Raw genomic sequence first — 16,770 nt, 5'->3', positions numbered from 1 at the left:
ATTGTCGAAGCCTTCCGAAATCGAATTTGATGCCCCTGAAGAAGATGTCGTTTCTTTCAGTCCATATGACCCACCATGCTGAAAGCAACCAAACCCGCCACAGTAATCTCCATTTTTTTTGTGTCGTACAATCCTGGGACCAAGCAAGAGGTCCCGAATAACGGAGCACGGACGAGTTTGAACAAGTGGCACACCCCAAGTTTGAAAAAATAAGTCTAAAATGACCGAGCAGAGCCAAAATAGGTGAGTCGTGTCCTCTACAACCTTCTCGTAAAGAACACACATGCTTGGAAATTGAATCCCTCGTTTCCTGACATTAATTTGGGTTTGAACACGATCCGCCACAAGTCATGCCAAAGCTTTTGCCCTTGGAGCTGGCTCCTTACCCCACATACAATCACTGGGAAACCAGTTCATCCCGGATGGCAACAAGGAATGGTAAACTTGCTTAATGGAGAACCTATCTCCGCTCGCCATGGCCCAGTGAAGCCATGTCATGCCATGGACAGGCCTAAAATCTCTGCCACTGAAGGATCGAAGTGTCTTCCGCCACTCTAGCCAGAGGGACGAATGACACACTGAACTGGGCGTGGAAAGAAGGGATTCATGTAGACTACCATATTTTTGCCTAACAATCATAGCCCAAGAAGATTGAGATGTAGAAGCTTCCCAAGCCCACTTCAAGACTAAAACGATGCTCCTCTTTCTCATAGTTGGAATCTCTAAGCCACCTTGGTGCCTCGGAAGCACGATCTGTTGACAAGAAACAAGCAGGTACTTTTTCTGCGACACATTCCCAGACCAAAGGAAGTGCGAAAGCAAACGATTGATCGTCTGCTCTACTGTCGTCGGTATAATAGACATGCTCATTCGAAACTCTGGTAATCGGGCTAAAACATGGCGAATGAGCATCACTCGTCCCGCAAAAGATAAATATTGAGCCTTCCAAGCCTGCAATCTTCCTTGCACCCGCTCTATGGTAGACATCCAAGTAGAAGTTCCCGCTGATTGTAGAGAGTGCAACGATGGACCCAAGAAATTGACAGGAAGTCGGATATTGGGCAGTTGAAGATCCTTGCAGCAGCCGATTGGAGAAGAGGGTCAGCATTGAGTAAGACCAGAGCGCACTTACTCTCGTTCAGGCGAAGGTCTGAAATTGCAGCAAAGACTTTAATAATGAAGTACAACCTAGACATTTGATTAACATTCGCATGTCCAAATATTAAAGTATCGTCTGCATATTGAATTGTGTGACCAACAAAACCAGGAATGCCCAAGGATTCCAAGAAGCCTGTTTCTTCTGCCCTTTTCATGAGAATAGGTAAACCATCTACCGCGATATTAAAAATGATAGGTGCTAGAGGACAACCCTGTCGTACACCTCTAGCCAACTTGAATTCTTCCCCTCTCATTCCATTGATGCAAACTGATGATACGGATTTTGTGACCAACTCCTTAACCCATGCTATAAATCGGCTGCCAAGCTTCATATTTGTTAGAGATTCAATCAGAAAATCCCATGCCATTCTGTCATAAGTCTTGTGAAAATCCAATTTTAGCATGAAGTGCGGTGATCCAGTCGACTGTAAAGAGTGAAGAAGCTCAGTTGCACAAATAAAGGATCCTTGCAAACTTCGACCTGGAATAAAAGCACCCTGGTTCGGACAAAACAAGTTGATCAATGACAGCGCGCAACCGATTAGCCAACACCTTAGATATAATGCGATACAGAGCACCCATCACCGAAATCGGCCTAAAGTTGGATATGTCTGATGCCCCTTGCCTCTTAGAAATCAAAGAGATGACTGCCACATAATATGGTTTAGGCAGCCTCGCATTACGATAGAATTCATCGAACAAGTGGAGCAGGTAAGTTTTTACAGTTGACCAAAATGCTTTAAAGAAGTCAATGTGAAAACCATTAAGGCCTGGTGCCTTCCATCCCGATAGTTCGCTAATAGCATTCGAAATCTCCACTTCAGTGAATCTAACCTGCAAAGAAACAAATTGGTTTGCCGCCAACTGCTTATAGCCCATATCGCCGATGACCCCCCTGACGCCTAAGTCGGCCGAATACAACCTGGAGAAATAAGAAGTAATAGCTGGCAGGCAATTGTGCAGACCAAACTGGCATCCATCGATCTCGATCGAGAGTATACAGTTCTTACTGTATTTATTTGATGCGTTCATATGAAAAAATTGTGTATTATCATCGCTATTAGCCAACCATGCAACTCTAGCCCTCAACTTCCATCTAAGCTCATCTCGTGCTCTCCATTCTGCAACGAGAGTAGAGAGTACGACGATACGCTCCTGCAATTGAAGCACTTGACCCTTCGGTACACCAACAAGATCGACCTAACGTTGGGCCAAATCGGAGAGCTCAGCTTCCCACTGGCCGATGAACCTAAACTTGTTCAGGTTATTAAAACTTAGCCATTCCTTAATACGTTTTCGAAGACGAAGAAGCTTAACATGGATGCGGATGGCCACCCAAGATCCCGTAGCAGGTTGAGCCCACGATTGACCTACCAACTGCTGAAAGTCTGGCACCCGAAGCCACCATTCATCAAAGAAGAACCTACGACATGCCTTGAAGCCTGCGCCCCACGAAACAGTCATTTGTCCATGATCGGACATGGTCCGTGGCAGCAGACAAGCAGTGACATCTGGAACTGCGTGAAATAGTTCTGGGAGAGAAAAACGCGATCAAGTATCCGCAAGCAAGGGCGAGACCTCATATTTGACCACGAGAATTGCTCCCCTACAAGAGAGAGAGAGAGAGATCTAAAATGGTTTACAATTTAAGTACTTGATTGCCAAATTATTCGAGATCTAAAATGGTTTACAATTTAAGTATTTGATTGCCAAATTATTCTAATGGCTGGTTGACATGGTGAGTTGATTCACTTTCTGGGAAGCATATTGATTTTGTCAGTTATCAAGTTTGAACTGAAAAGTTTACTTCAACGATAGGGTCGCGAGATCGAAACTCAGAGGAATTGACAGGGGCCTGCACAAGATTTGAATTGCTTATCCGGTTCGGGCGTCAGGTGTACGGGGGACATAAAAACAATGAAAATATCAGATACAATATAATTGCACCAACATTAAGCACCTGATCACCCTCCATCTTGAGGATAGCCTGTCAGTTGTGGGGCCCAGGGCCTGATGGAGGGCAGTCAAGTGCATAATGCACAAATTTTGTGCCATGTGATTGCACCCGATCAGAATCTACAAAATAGGGTGGTTGTGTCTTAATCTTTGAGGGTCTTATATCGCAGTGGGCCGAGCCCATTAAGCGACCTGGTCTTCGATACGGGTTTTATTGTCATTAGAAAATAAAGTTTAGATTAAAATATTGTTAAATTGTAAAATAGATGCCGTCATTATCCTAAAGAATTAAACATTAAAATTTTTTAAATATTTTCTAAATAGTCACTTTTTAAGCGCACAATGGTGAAATTTGTCCTTAGCGACCTGTTCCAGCACACAGAGACAAGGTCCTACCCCAGAACTACCCAACAATTAAGCGCACACTCTATCCTACTGAGAAAGTGGAAACTCACTATGACACTTTAGTGATTGGATGTCATCCAAGAAAGTTTGCTCACAAAAAAACCAGGACCGTTTTATGGGACAATATTTGCTATCCCTCGTGGGTAAGGAACCCCTCAGTGAAAAACTGTAATATTTTTATTATTTTTTGCACATTTGACACGATCTACATGTTTAGTTTAGTAGAAAAGGACCTTTGAAACATGTTATTATAACATGCATGTGAGATTTTTTCAGTGTTAAAAAATCAACGGCCTACAATGTACCAAACTTTCAACCTTCAAAAAATAATATTTTTACATAAAAAAATATGATCTAAGTGTTCATTCTTACGAATTCGACCATGTTGAATACATTTGCTCAAACCAACCTTCTCCTGTGAGTTCCAATTAGAGGGTCAAATGCTTTCCCCATCTTATATTGCCCTTCGTAATGATGCATCTACTCATTCAGGAATCATGTCAGCCTTTTACATTAATGTTAGATCGTGGTTGTTTTTACTTTAAGCTTACGACATTGTATGTAAGGGTGTCAATAGGTCGGCTTTGGTTCGACCTAGGTGGAACCAAACTTGGATCAGATTTTTGGGTAGGATACCGGGTCTAGACCCAGGTCTAATCGAGCCTACTATAAGATAAATCATACCTAGATCCAATAAGAACTACATGAACCAGACCCAGATCATACCTGATAAAATAATAATTTTTTATCATTTTTACATTGAAAATTTATGGTCTTAATCAAAGCTTGAGTCAAGCTTGGGTCTGGTATAAAATTTCACAAACTATACTCGGGTCCATATATTAATCGGTTCTTCAAGTCGGGACATGATTCTTAATCGGGTATTCTTTTTTGTCACCAAACCCGAACCCTATAGGGTTTGGTCGAAGTAAACCCAACCCGTTGACACCCCTAATTATATAGAGTCAAACATATTACTTTTCCCTAACAATTATGAGGGTGTGCTTGAGTGCCGAGATCTTGTAATATCGTGTATTAAATTTAGAGATATTTGAGGTTTTGGCTAAGTGCCATAAAAAAATCGATAAATCCTCGATTTTAGGTAGCGTCAATTGAGTTTGGGTTTGACCCATGGGTCATTGATAAGACCTAAATGAGCCAAACAAGATATGATAAAAACTTTTATTTTTGACCTTTAAAATCAAGCAAAATTTGAGCAAAATTCAAGTTATACATCATTAGATGTACCTCAAAATGTTGAATTCAACTATATTTTATTTTTCTGAACTCAGGCTATGGTCTGCTCGAAAATCATATTTTTTAAAAAAGGGTCTGTCTCGATGGGACCGGCTCCAGATTGGATCAAACTAAATCCAATCTGTATGATCCAAGTTAATATGGATTTGAACTCAATCCAAAACCCATATTAATTAGGATCTGATCCAGTTCAAGATCCATATAAATATTGGATATGAATTTGCATCTTGGATCTGGACCCAGATCTAAAATCTAGGTCCAACGAAATTAAAGCTTTCAATTCGGTATAAAGGTTTAATTTAAGGAAATTTAAGGTTAAAAAGACTCCAAGATGGATAAGGCACTCTATGAAATTTTCTAGATATTTATTAATTATTAATTAATTAATTAATTCCAAATTTTAGTTATATATGGTAGTTACCAAATAGTGAGGTCTCTAAAAGAGTCCCTTTGATTGCTTTAAAAAAAAATTACTTTTCAATAGGGATGAGTTGGGGTCGCTACAGGTTTGGTATCAGAGTCGACCATAAAATATTATATTTTAATCATTTTTGTGTACCAGAATTTTCTTTTGATAATCAAGCCATACCAAATTTTATCAGAAAGTCATGACTTGTATTCTAGAGCAGTCTCCATCACTAGTAAGGGCTACCTGGTATTTTTTTTTACTAATATCAATTTATTTAAATTTCATATGATAGACTGTGAGAATGGCTTAATTTAATTCCTTTTTATGTGAATTAGGAATTTGATGTGAATATGCAATTATGATTGTTGAGGGGATCAATCCTAAGGGGGTAGGTTTGATAAGGGTGCAAATTTTTTAACTATTTTTCATGTTTTAGATGTATACCCGCTCCCGAGCTTTGACTTCTGGTGCTCCCGCTGATTGACAGGAGCAAAGGGACTTCATGTTGAATGCCCTGAACACCTTGACAACGATAGTGACCACATACGTCCAGGCACAGGTGGCGCAACAGATCATGTGTGTCTATCTTGCCGAGGTCACTCCAAACCCCACCGTGGTGATGTTCAAGAAGTTTCTTAGGTTGAATCTCCAACCTTCTCAGTGAAGGCCGACCCAGAGGCAGCTGAGAGTTGGGTTGAGGAGACTAAAAGGGCGTTTTGTATCCTGCCTGTGCCTGAGGATAGGCAGACTAATTTTGGCATGTTCCAATTGAAGGGTGATGCCAAGAAATTGTGGGACACCCTGTGATGAGTGAAATACGACAGAGTGGAGGTAATTCCTTGAGTGACTTTCAATGAGAATTTCTTAGATGCTTAGTTCCCTGCTTATGCACGAGAACGTATGTAGCAATATTTTTTGGGGTTTGTTCAGGGGAACATGAGTTTGGTGAACTATACCACCAAATTCAGGAGTTTGGAGCGCTACTACTTGAACCTTTTTACTAATGATAAGGCAAGGGCAACGAAGTATGTTCGTGGGCTGAAAGACGAACTCCAGGTTCGTGTGATGACGAGTTGTCCTACTATATTCAGTGATGTGATCAAGTCTGCATCCATCTTGAATGAGGAGTGGAAGAGGTTCAAGGATGAATCACAGAAGAGTGGGGGGTAACCAGGGCATCACCAGTGGCGAAGCGAGGAAGAACCCACCTGTGGGTGGCAGGGGGTAAGGTAAAGAGGCAGAGTACACAACAAGGGCATCAGAAGGGTCGACCCCAACAAAGGAAGCAATAGGGGAAGACTTTGTTCATGTGTCAAAGGTGCAACAAGAGTCATCATTAGGGCTCTTGTCCACTCTTTAAGGGAGTCTGCTACTAGTGCCAACAGCTCGAACATATCGTTATCTATTGTCCGAACAAGCCAACGACTCATGGAGGACAACAATAGTAGCAACATAGGCCTCAACAATAGGCGCAACAGAGGACCAACAGGAGAGTGTACGCTGCAACAACTACCACACAGGGTAATCAAAATGACCTGCTCGAAGGTATTTTCGTAGTCTTTGAACACTATGCTCGTGTGATGTTTGATTTGGGTGCTACCCATTCTTTTTATCCTCCTCCTTTGCGAGTTTGCTTGATCTTGTTACATCTAGCCTCGAGAAGGCTTTTTACGTGATGTCTCCGATGGGTACATCTTCTTCTTGCGAGAAATATTTTCCTACAGTCTGAGTTATCATCGAGGGGCATGAGTTGTTTGCTGACCTGATCATACTGAACATGACTTTCTATGATGTCATTTTGGGTATAGACTGGTTGTCTAAATACAATGCTACTCTTTAGTGTTGGAGAAATGAGGTTCCGTTAGAGCGCCCTGATTTGTCTGTATTGGTGTTTTAGGCGATTTGATCAACGAGCGAGGTGAAGATTGTCTCGACATTGAAGATCTCCAAGTACCATAAGCAAGGTTGTATGGTGTTCTTGGCCAGTGTGTCTGCGACAGACAGTTAGGTGACACATTTGGAGCAGTTGGACGCGGTTCATGAGTTTTTGAACGTCTTTCCCGAGGACTTGCCAGGTTTGCTACCTCACAGGAAGATCAAGTTCTTAATCGAGCTAATGCCTGGCATGACACCAGTTTCCTGAATACCGTATCACATGGCACTTGCAGAGCTGGTTGAGTTGAAGAAGGAGCTGGTTCTGTAAGATAGATCTTTGTTTCGGGTACCATCAGTTGTGAATCAGGGCAGAGGATGTTCTAAAGACCACATTCAGGTCCAGATACGGGGACTATAAGTTTTTGGTGATGTCTTTTAGACTTACCAATGCCCCTGCAACATTCATGGACCTGATGAATCGGGTCTTCAGTTTATGGTTGGATTCTTTTGTCATTATATTCACCGATGGCATTCTTATCTACTCTGAGAGCGTGGAGGAGCACTGAGAGCATCTGTGGATTGTGTTGCAGACACCGAGAGAACATCAACTTTATGTTCAGTTCTTGAAGTGTGAGTTTTGGCTCCACAGGGTGATGTTTTTCAGCCACGTGATCTCTAAGAAGGGCATTGAGGTCAATCCAGCCAAGGTGGAGGCAATGTTGTCTTGGAAGCAACCGAAGACAATTTTAGAGATCAAGAGTTTCTTGGGATTGGTGAGCTACTACTGTCAATTCATTGAGAACTTCTCTCGTATAGCGGCTCCAATGACTCGACTTTTATAGAAGAAGATAAAGTTGGTTTGGTCACCTTGATGTGAGGAGAGCTTTCAGAAGCTGAAGAGGAGGTTAACCACGGCCCCAATATTAACTTTACCTTTTGGGACAGGTAGATTCATTGTGTACAATGATGCTTCAGGGACCGGACTGGACTGTGTCTTGATGCAGCACAGAAAGGTGATCGCGTACGCTTCTCGACAACTAAAGGTGCATGAGAAGAATTACCCCACGTATGACTTGGAGTTAGCGGAAATTGTCTTTGCACTGAAGATCTTGTGTCACTACATGTATGCGAAATAGTTTAAGGTCCTCTCTGATCATAAGAGCCTCAAGTACATATTCACACAATGTGATTTTAATTTGAGGCAACACAAGTGTTTGGAGTTCCCGAAGGACTACAAGTTCTCCATCACCTACCACCCTGGTAAGGCAAATGTAGTGGCAGACACACTTAGCAGAAGGCTTTAGTCATGATACTTAGCTTAATAGGGCATATTTGGGATATGATCAAAGAGTTTGTGAGATGACAACCATTTGCAGATGATTCTGGATGCATCCTTTATGCGGGGATGCAGGCGTAACCTAAGATTATAGACCACATTGAGGAGCTTCAGTCAATCGATCTAGAGTTTGAGAGGTTGTGCATGAGTGCCCAGAAGCATGATGCATAGTTTTGTCGTGAGGAGGATGAAACCATCATGTTCAAAGACAGATGGTGGGTTCCAAAGGCACTGCAGGAGGAGCTGATGAGTGAGGCATACCGGTCGAGGTATTTTGTTCACCCAAGTTCTACTAAGATGTTCATGGACCTCCAACGGATGTATTGGTGGAACAAGATAAAGCAGGACGTAGCAGAGTTTGTGTCTCGGTGTCTACCTACCAGTAGGTGAAGATCAAGCATTAGAGACCTGGTGGACTTCCTCAGTCATTAAACATTCCAGAGTGAAAGTGGGATGACAACTTAATGGACTTCATCATAGGGTTGCCGTGGACCCATTGTCAACACGATGCCATCTAGGTGATAGTGAACATGTTAACGAAGAGTGCCCACTTTCTACCGATCAGGATCAGTCAAAGCTTGGAGAGTCTAGCAGACCTCTATGTGGATGAGATAGTCTGGCTTCACGGGGTGCCACATTCGATCATGTCAGATCGATACCCTCATTTTATGTCTCGTTTTTGGCACCAGTTGTAGAAGGCCCTTGGTGCCACATTGAAGTTCAACACGACTTTTCACCCACAAACTGATGGTCAGACAAAGCGCATGATACAAACACTAGAGGATATGCTTAGAGCATGCGCGTTAGATTGGGCAGGAGAGTGAGATAGGCTGTAAAGCTTGTAGAGTTTTCATACAACAATAGTTACCCTGCCAGCATTGGTATGGCCTCATACGAAGCTCTGTATGGCAGACCATGTAGATCCCCAGTGTGCTGAAATAAGGTTGGAGTGAGAGCAGTGGAGTCACCAGAGGCCATCAAGCACTACTCAGACCAGGTACGGTTGATCCGACAGAGGTTGGTCGCAGCACAAAGCAGGCAGAAGAGCTATGCCAATCAGCGGCGTAGGACGCTCAACTTTGCCATGGGTGACCACGTGTTTGTACAGATCTCGCCCACGAAGAGTGTCTTCCGGTTCGGGAAGAAGGGGAAGTTGAGTCCTCAATATGTTGGACCCTTAGAGATCCTTGAGAGTGTTGGGTAGACCGCATACCGTGTGACACTTCTCTTTTAGTTTTCTTAGATTCATAATGTCTTTCACGTCTCGATCTTGAAGAAGTATGTGACTGACCCCTCACATGTGATCCACTATGAGGCGGTTGATGTACAACCTGACTTGATGACATAGGAGAAGCTGATAAAAATTGTGGATCGCCAGGAGAGGACACTGCACAGTAGGACGATTCTATTCGTGAAGGTGTGTTGGCAACATCACAGATTGGACGAGTGCACTTGGGAGCCCAAGGTCGATATGCATGAGCACTACCCACACCTATTCAGTACGTTCTAATTTTGTGAATGAAATTCTTTTAAGAAGGTAGGGATGTAATATCGTGTGTTTTTACACAGTCAAATTCAAAGATTTTGGTTGTGTTGCAGAAAAATTGATAAATCCTCAATTTTAGGTGGTGTCAATTGAGTTTGGGTTTGGCTCAAGTCTCATTGACAAGACCTGAACGAGCTAAACAAGATATGATAAAAACTTTTATTTTTTACCTTTAAAATCAAGTAAAATTTAAGCAAAATTTGAGTTAAATTCATGTGAAAATCGGAGGCAAAATTCAAGTTATACATCATTGGATGCACCTTGAAATATTGAATTCAATGATATTTTATTTTCCTGAATTCGAACTATAGTTCGCCCAAAAATTACATTTTTTAAAAAAGTGCCCATCTCGATAGGATCGGGTTCAGGTTGGATCAGACTAGATCCGATCCGCATGATCCAAATTAATATAGATCTAGACTCAGTCGAAGACCTATATTAATTAGGATCTAATTCAATTCAAGATCCATATGAATATTGAATATGGATTTGGATCTTGGATCCAAATTCAGATCCAAAATCTAGGTCCAACGAAATCAAAGCTTTAAATTTAGTATAAAGGTTTAATTTAAGAAAATTTAAGGTTAAAAAGACTCCTAGAGGGATAAGACACCCTCTAGATTTTTTGAATAATTATTAATTATTAATTAATTAATTAATTAATTAATTAATTAATTAATTATTAAAAATTAATTAATTTGAAATTTCAGTTAGATATGGTAGTTACCAAATAGTGGGGTCTCTATAAGAGCCCCTTTGGTTGCTTTAAAAAAAAAGTAAGTAATTAGAAAGAGGAAGGAGTTGGAAAAGTCAACAAAAAAAATCTAGAAAGATTAGGAAAGGAGGTTGGAGATAGAATCCCATATGGAAAATTCTATCTCTTGTCCATGTGAGGAAGCCCTAGAGGGGCGTCACCCTCTAGAGGCCCCCTCTGATATAAAACTTGAAAAAGAAAGAAAGAAGAAACAAAGAGAGAGAGAGAGAGAGAAACCGTGGGAGAGAAAGAAAGAGAAGAAAAAATAAGAAGAAAAGAAGAAGGAGAAGAAGGCTCTTTTTCTTTCCGATCATTCGATCTTTCTCCTGGTCTCTTTTGAGCTTCAAAAAAAGGTACAGGCTTCCTTCTTGATTCAAATGCAGAGAAATAGCACAGATGAGGTTTATGTAATGTTTTTGGTGGAATGAAAAAAGAAGAAAAAAATGACAATATGATTTTACTAGGTATATATATATAGAGAGAGATTGATAGATAACATTACATTAGTTATATATATATATATATATATATGGTTATAATATATATATATATATGGTTATAATATATATATATATATATATATATTATAACCATCCATAAATTTTATTCTTTTAGCCTATGCATGCTGTTTCGATTTTCGGTGCATATAGTTAGATTTGTTCCACTGTTCACAAGGATAAATCTGTCCTACCATGTGTATGGACAAATGTGGATAGATCTGCCTGTTGTAATGGTGGACAGATCTGACAAGCCTCATAAACGTGCAAATTTGGTCCGGATCTACGGATGTCAATGATTGTTTTTTTTTTTTTGGCCTGTTATGCGATAGATTTTCAGCATGTTACATAACTAGATTTTTGGTCTGTTACATGATTAAGATATTGGTCTATTATATGGCTGGTTCTTGGTCTGTACATGATCAGTTCTCGGCCTGTGGCATGATAAGTGTTCAGACTGGTCATATAACATACTAATATAATTGTTTAATGCATTATATAAGACTGTTCATGTTTTACATTATGTCACCAAAACCCAAATTTCGTAAATTATGGTTTTAGGATTGATTTTCAAATTTATTTCATTTTTTTTATGAACTGTGAACAACCTAGCTGACAAAAGTCGGCTGAGCAGTTTCTCTAGTACACAGGCTTATCCAAGTGTTGTTAGCTGAGCAGGGTTCAAAAAATAATACGAGACACTAATATGCCCAACCAACTGCAGTCGACTAAGTATAATTCAAACACTTCTGTGCCCAACCAACTACAGTTGGCTGATCATATTTTATAATCTGTCATGCCCAGCCAACTGTAGTCGGCTGAGCAGTTTCTAAGCCTGTCAAGCCCAACTGACTGTAGTCAGCTGAGCAGATCTCATGTGTTACACTCCAGCTGACTGCAGTCAGCTGGGATAGACTCAAACAAAAAAAATGATGAAATGGAGCTGATGTCAGTGGGTTTTAGCCCAGTCGATTATCATCGTCTAGGACCCATATCCAACTTTGTTTGATGCTGCCATTTAGGCCAGCATCAAAACAACCTTTAAAGTTTTATCTTGAACTCTAAGTTAAGATCAGGTATGCTGCCACTGTTAGATTGAATATGGCTTGTTTTGTTGCTGCCACATGAACTGTAGTAAGTCTGATTTTTTTTGGCCTATTATATAGTTGATTTTTTGCATGTACATTACCGAATTCTTGGCCTGATATATGACATATTTTCAGCCTGTCATATAGCCAATTTATGGCCTGTTACATAATAAAAATTTCAACCTATTATATAGTCAGTTTATGGCCTGTTTCATAACAAAAATTTCAGCCTGTCATATAGTTGATTTTCAGCTGGTTACATGACAAATTATCGGACTGGTTAAATACATAATCATGTGATTGTTCATGTATGTCATGATAAGACTGTTCATGCTTTATAAAACATTACATAATGTGTGCTTCTATATGACTGTTATGCACACTTTTACAGGATTGTCATGCCTTATGAATATTACTAAAAATATGTTATGTGACTGATTATGCATGCTTTTATGTCACTGTTCTTGTATCAAAAAATGTCACAAAATTTTTATATGGTTGTGTCGTAAAGCGACACCACATACGTGGAGAAATTAATATGAGACTGCATATGGTTATCGGTTGAGGCTGTGATGGTTTTGCCTAAGCCTAACCGATTGCCAATGAGGTCTTAGTGTTATGCCGTGTATGATTAACATACCTTCGGGCTCAGTATGTTTTGATTGGTAACCCGAGCATACTCGAATTTGGTAAAGATGTGGTTGTTTACATATGCTCATGAACTTGAGTTTTGTGTTGGCTTAAATATGCATATAGTGAACACGTGAATTTTGAAATTACATTATTGTTGCATCAGCATGATCATGTGTACGTCTGTATATTATGCATGAGATGAATCATGAAAATAAAAATGTATATTGAAAGCATGTGTTCATATGCATATGTAAATTGTTTATTCATGCACATTCGTATTGTGTGTGAATGAATGTGCATTTGTCAACATGTTTGGATAATTATGTGATCACATGTTCACTTTGCATAAGATGCACCAGTGGTCAGATGTGATCCACTGTAGGCCATGTGGACCATGAGCAGGTGTTGCTCTAAGTTTATTCTATGCATTGCAAAAATCCATTTGAAACTATTGATTTCTGAATTAATTGCACTGTTAAATTTTGTAACGGGCCAAGGTCACATGTTGTATTTTGCATGTTGATTTGTAAAATAAATCTTTTGAAAAGAATGTCTTTTGATAAAAGATAAAAAAGATAAAATAGTGTAATTAATGTTTCTTCTTGAATGTTCCTTTTACATTATGGGAATCCTAGATGGCGGTTTTGGAGAACCGTAAGGATACTAAAACTCTGTGTGCGATTGTGCTCCTAAATATGATATGGTGGTTCACCTCTCAGCCACAATTTAGGGAGTTTCTGTCACTTTGCCTGAGGGTGGTGTGCAGACATAGTTATTATTGGTATACCAAGAAAGTGATATCAGTAGATGTTGATTTTCCTGGTGTTCCGACATTAAATGTTGATTTCTAATGTTCTGATGTATGACATTGATTTTTGATATCGGTCGAGGGCCAAATCTGAAACCCATTAATAAAACACAAATTATGTGTTAAGCTATAACTAGGATATCTTGAACTTCGGGAATTGTTGTGCCCATTTTTTCATATCCGTAGGTTTTAATGAAAAGTGAAACTAAAATTGTGTACATTTAATAGCGACATGCATACAAAAGAAAACTCTGACAAGAATTTAATAAGCTATTCATGCATGTGCATTGATATCATGCATATTTACTATTCTGAAATTAGTTTATGCACCTTTACCTATTTTCATTTCATGTGAGATATTGTTGTTGCATGCTAATTGTTATTAAATGCATGATTGGTTGTTTGGATTATGAGATAGTTGTAGTCATGTTCCTCTAAAAATGTTATATGAATTGATTTATACTTCTCTTGCCTATTTGTATCTTTAGAAAAATTCGTACACAGGATCTTTAATTTTGACCCTGTGCTCTTTATGTTTTTCATAGGTCCTGAAGCCCAATGATGAGGACATCTACTATATGGGGCTTATGAGGCTTCATGACTACTTTCTGATATTTTGTTTGGGACAGTGTGGCTCTATAATTAAGGACATTTATTTGATTATGTTTTTAAACTTTAATTATTGATGAATAAAGTTAATTAGTCGATTGTTGGGTTAATGTAAGATCCCTTGTGGTTTGGATTGTGTTATATCTGTAAGGCTCCGGATCTCTGGGTAGAGTTTCCACAATTATAAAAAAAAAAATCCAATTTTCAATAGGGATGAGTTTGGTTTGTTACAGATCTCTGGATTGAAGTCAAATTAGACAGATGCCAAATCCTTTTTTTTAGAAAGGCAAGATGGGGTTAGGCATAACCCCACCAGTTATTGTTCAATGTACCACTAAGGTTTTTTAACCTGCAACATCCCACCACAAGGAGACGTACACTGATAGCTCTTACCAACCACGCCGAGCCCCATTGGTAACTCATGCCAAATCCTCCAATTACTAAAATGAGAGATCTCAAATCCGTGGATCTAAAATCTTTAAAACTGCCAAAAATGCAAGGCTTTTTGGCAAGGGGGTCAAGCTAAAAATCCTTTGAGGATCCCAATTTCATAAGTTGTTAGAGCAGTATTTCAAAGAATGGCTAAGTGCCATGGCTATTTGACACAGGCAAACACATGACAACATTTCACGTGGGGTCTAAACTTTGTAGTTGTGGGCCCCATGCAATGCTGTCGTGTGATTGGCTAGTGTCATATAGTCATGGTTGTTAGCTGCTCCTTTAATCTCAAACTCAAAGAGACTTGTGCACACTTACATATTTTTATTAGTTTTTTTACACCTAATGGTGGGTTTGACCGATTAGATTGTGCCTTGCTGGTGACTGATTAGATCTTGGTACTAGCCCTTGTGTGTGGATGTAGAATTATTATGGACCAGCAACTCGAAAAATGATTTTGTGGATGTGCAATCATGTTAAGGGGGTGTTTGATTCACCGAAGAATCTCTTGGAGGGACACCACACTCCCTGCTGAGGTGTTGTCCCGCATTTGATTCACCTATCATGTGTGTTCTGTGCTCAATTTAATTGAGGGGATGCAAAAGTCCAAAACATTTGTCTCTCACTCAAGATTCTTATATCCAGAACATTTGTCGCTTTGCTTGTTCGACCGACAAATGTTCTACATGGCAAACACTTTTTAAGAGTGCATTGATGCCAATATGTTTTAAGAGGGGCAGAAAGGGAGATAATAAAAGTATGAAAAATTATCATAAGTATTGTACGACAAAAATGATGCATTTCACGAAAAACCTTATAATTTTCAAAAATTTGTTTGATGTCCAAAATTGCAAATATCTGTCATTAAAAAGACCATTTTAACCTTTGCATGAGTGGTTTTCTTTCAGATATGCAAATTTCCCCCCAAATATGTTCCCAAGTATTGCATCAAAGATTTATGACAGACCTTATCACTGATTTTTTACCTAAAAAATAAATGATTTCAAAAACACACACAAAAGAACAAAGAAATTAGACATAAATACCATTTCAACGATACCTAATTCGCTGAAAAATTGTGAACAAATGTTGAGATACAACCCTTACAACATTTCTAAACATGAGATGAAAAGGCACGACTGTGGTTATCCTTATTATTCTATGCTAATGACCACCTGCAGTAGAAATCTGAAAAAACAACAAAAGGGACAAAGACAAATCGAGGCATTAACTTTCCAATACCATAAAGATCACCTTAATCTAATGAGTGGTTGGGGAGAAATATCCTTTGAAAGATAGACTGTTTGGTTATTCTAGTCTGCAGAGCATGTTTTTGTTTCAGTTTTAGAACTCAAAAACGAGAATCCTAAAGGGGTTTTTAGTTGTTACACAAAACAAGAAAGTTACATGCATGTATCTCATTTTCAACAACTATAAAAATGTAAATTTTCAACATCATATCAGAGAGATACATATCAGAGAACAAAGACTGTCATGCAAAAAATATGCAAATTTTCTTTAAAATATGTGAATTTTCTCCGAAATATATGAATTTCCTCCTAAATATGTGATTTTCTCCTACATATGTGATTTTTTTTCTAAATATGTGTCAAAGTATTGCATTTAAGATATGTGTTAGAATTTGCCATTAATTTTTTACTTAGAAAATGAAGGATTTTTGAAAAATACATAAAAAAACAAAGAAACTTGACAAAACACATTTTCAACGATTCCTAATTCGCTAAAAAACAATGAACAAGCATTGAGAAACAACCCTGACATGATTCCTAAAATAAGAGATGAATAGGTGTGATTGTGTTTATCTAGATTATTCTATATTATTTTCTGCCCACCTGCATCAAAAATCCAAAAAAATAATAAAAAGAAAAGAGACAGATTGAGGCCTTAGCTTTCCAACACCACCAAGATCACCTTAATCTGATGAAAGGTTGGAGAAAAATATCCACTAGAAGATAGATTGTTTGGTTGTTTCAGTCTGCA

At 39.0% G+C, this 16,770-nt stretch overlaps 1 protein-coding gene across 1 annotated transcript in view; it reads right to left on the bottom strand.

The window, feature by feature from the left end:
* LOC149829702 (actin-interacting protein 1-2-like) overlaps positions 1-3,972 on the bottom strand; it is a 47,962-nt gene extending 43,990 nt beyond the window's left edge. The window contains exon 1 of the mRNA XM_090015264.1: positions 3,929-3,972. Coding sequence (XP_089871390.1) covers positions 3,929-3,972 — 44 coding nt within the window. The remainder of the gene's footprint in view (positions 1-3,928) is intronic.
* Between the last annotated feature and the right edge of the window lie 12,798 nt (positions 3,973-16,770).

Source organism: Nuphar pumila, chromosome 8 (genome assembly GCF_984573655.1).
Source record: "Nuphar pumila chromosome 8, dmNupPumi1.hap1.1, whole genome shotgun sequence".
Taxonomy (NCBI): domain Eukaryota; kingdom Viridiplantae; phylum Streptophyta; class Magnoliopsida; order Nymphaeales; family Nymphaeaceae; genus Nuphar; species Nuphar pumila.
The sequence above is the reverse complement of the archived record's forward strand: the minus strand, read 5'-3'. Positions and strand labels throughout refer to the sequence as shown.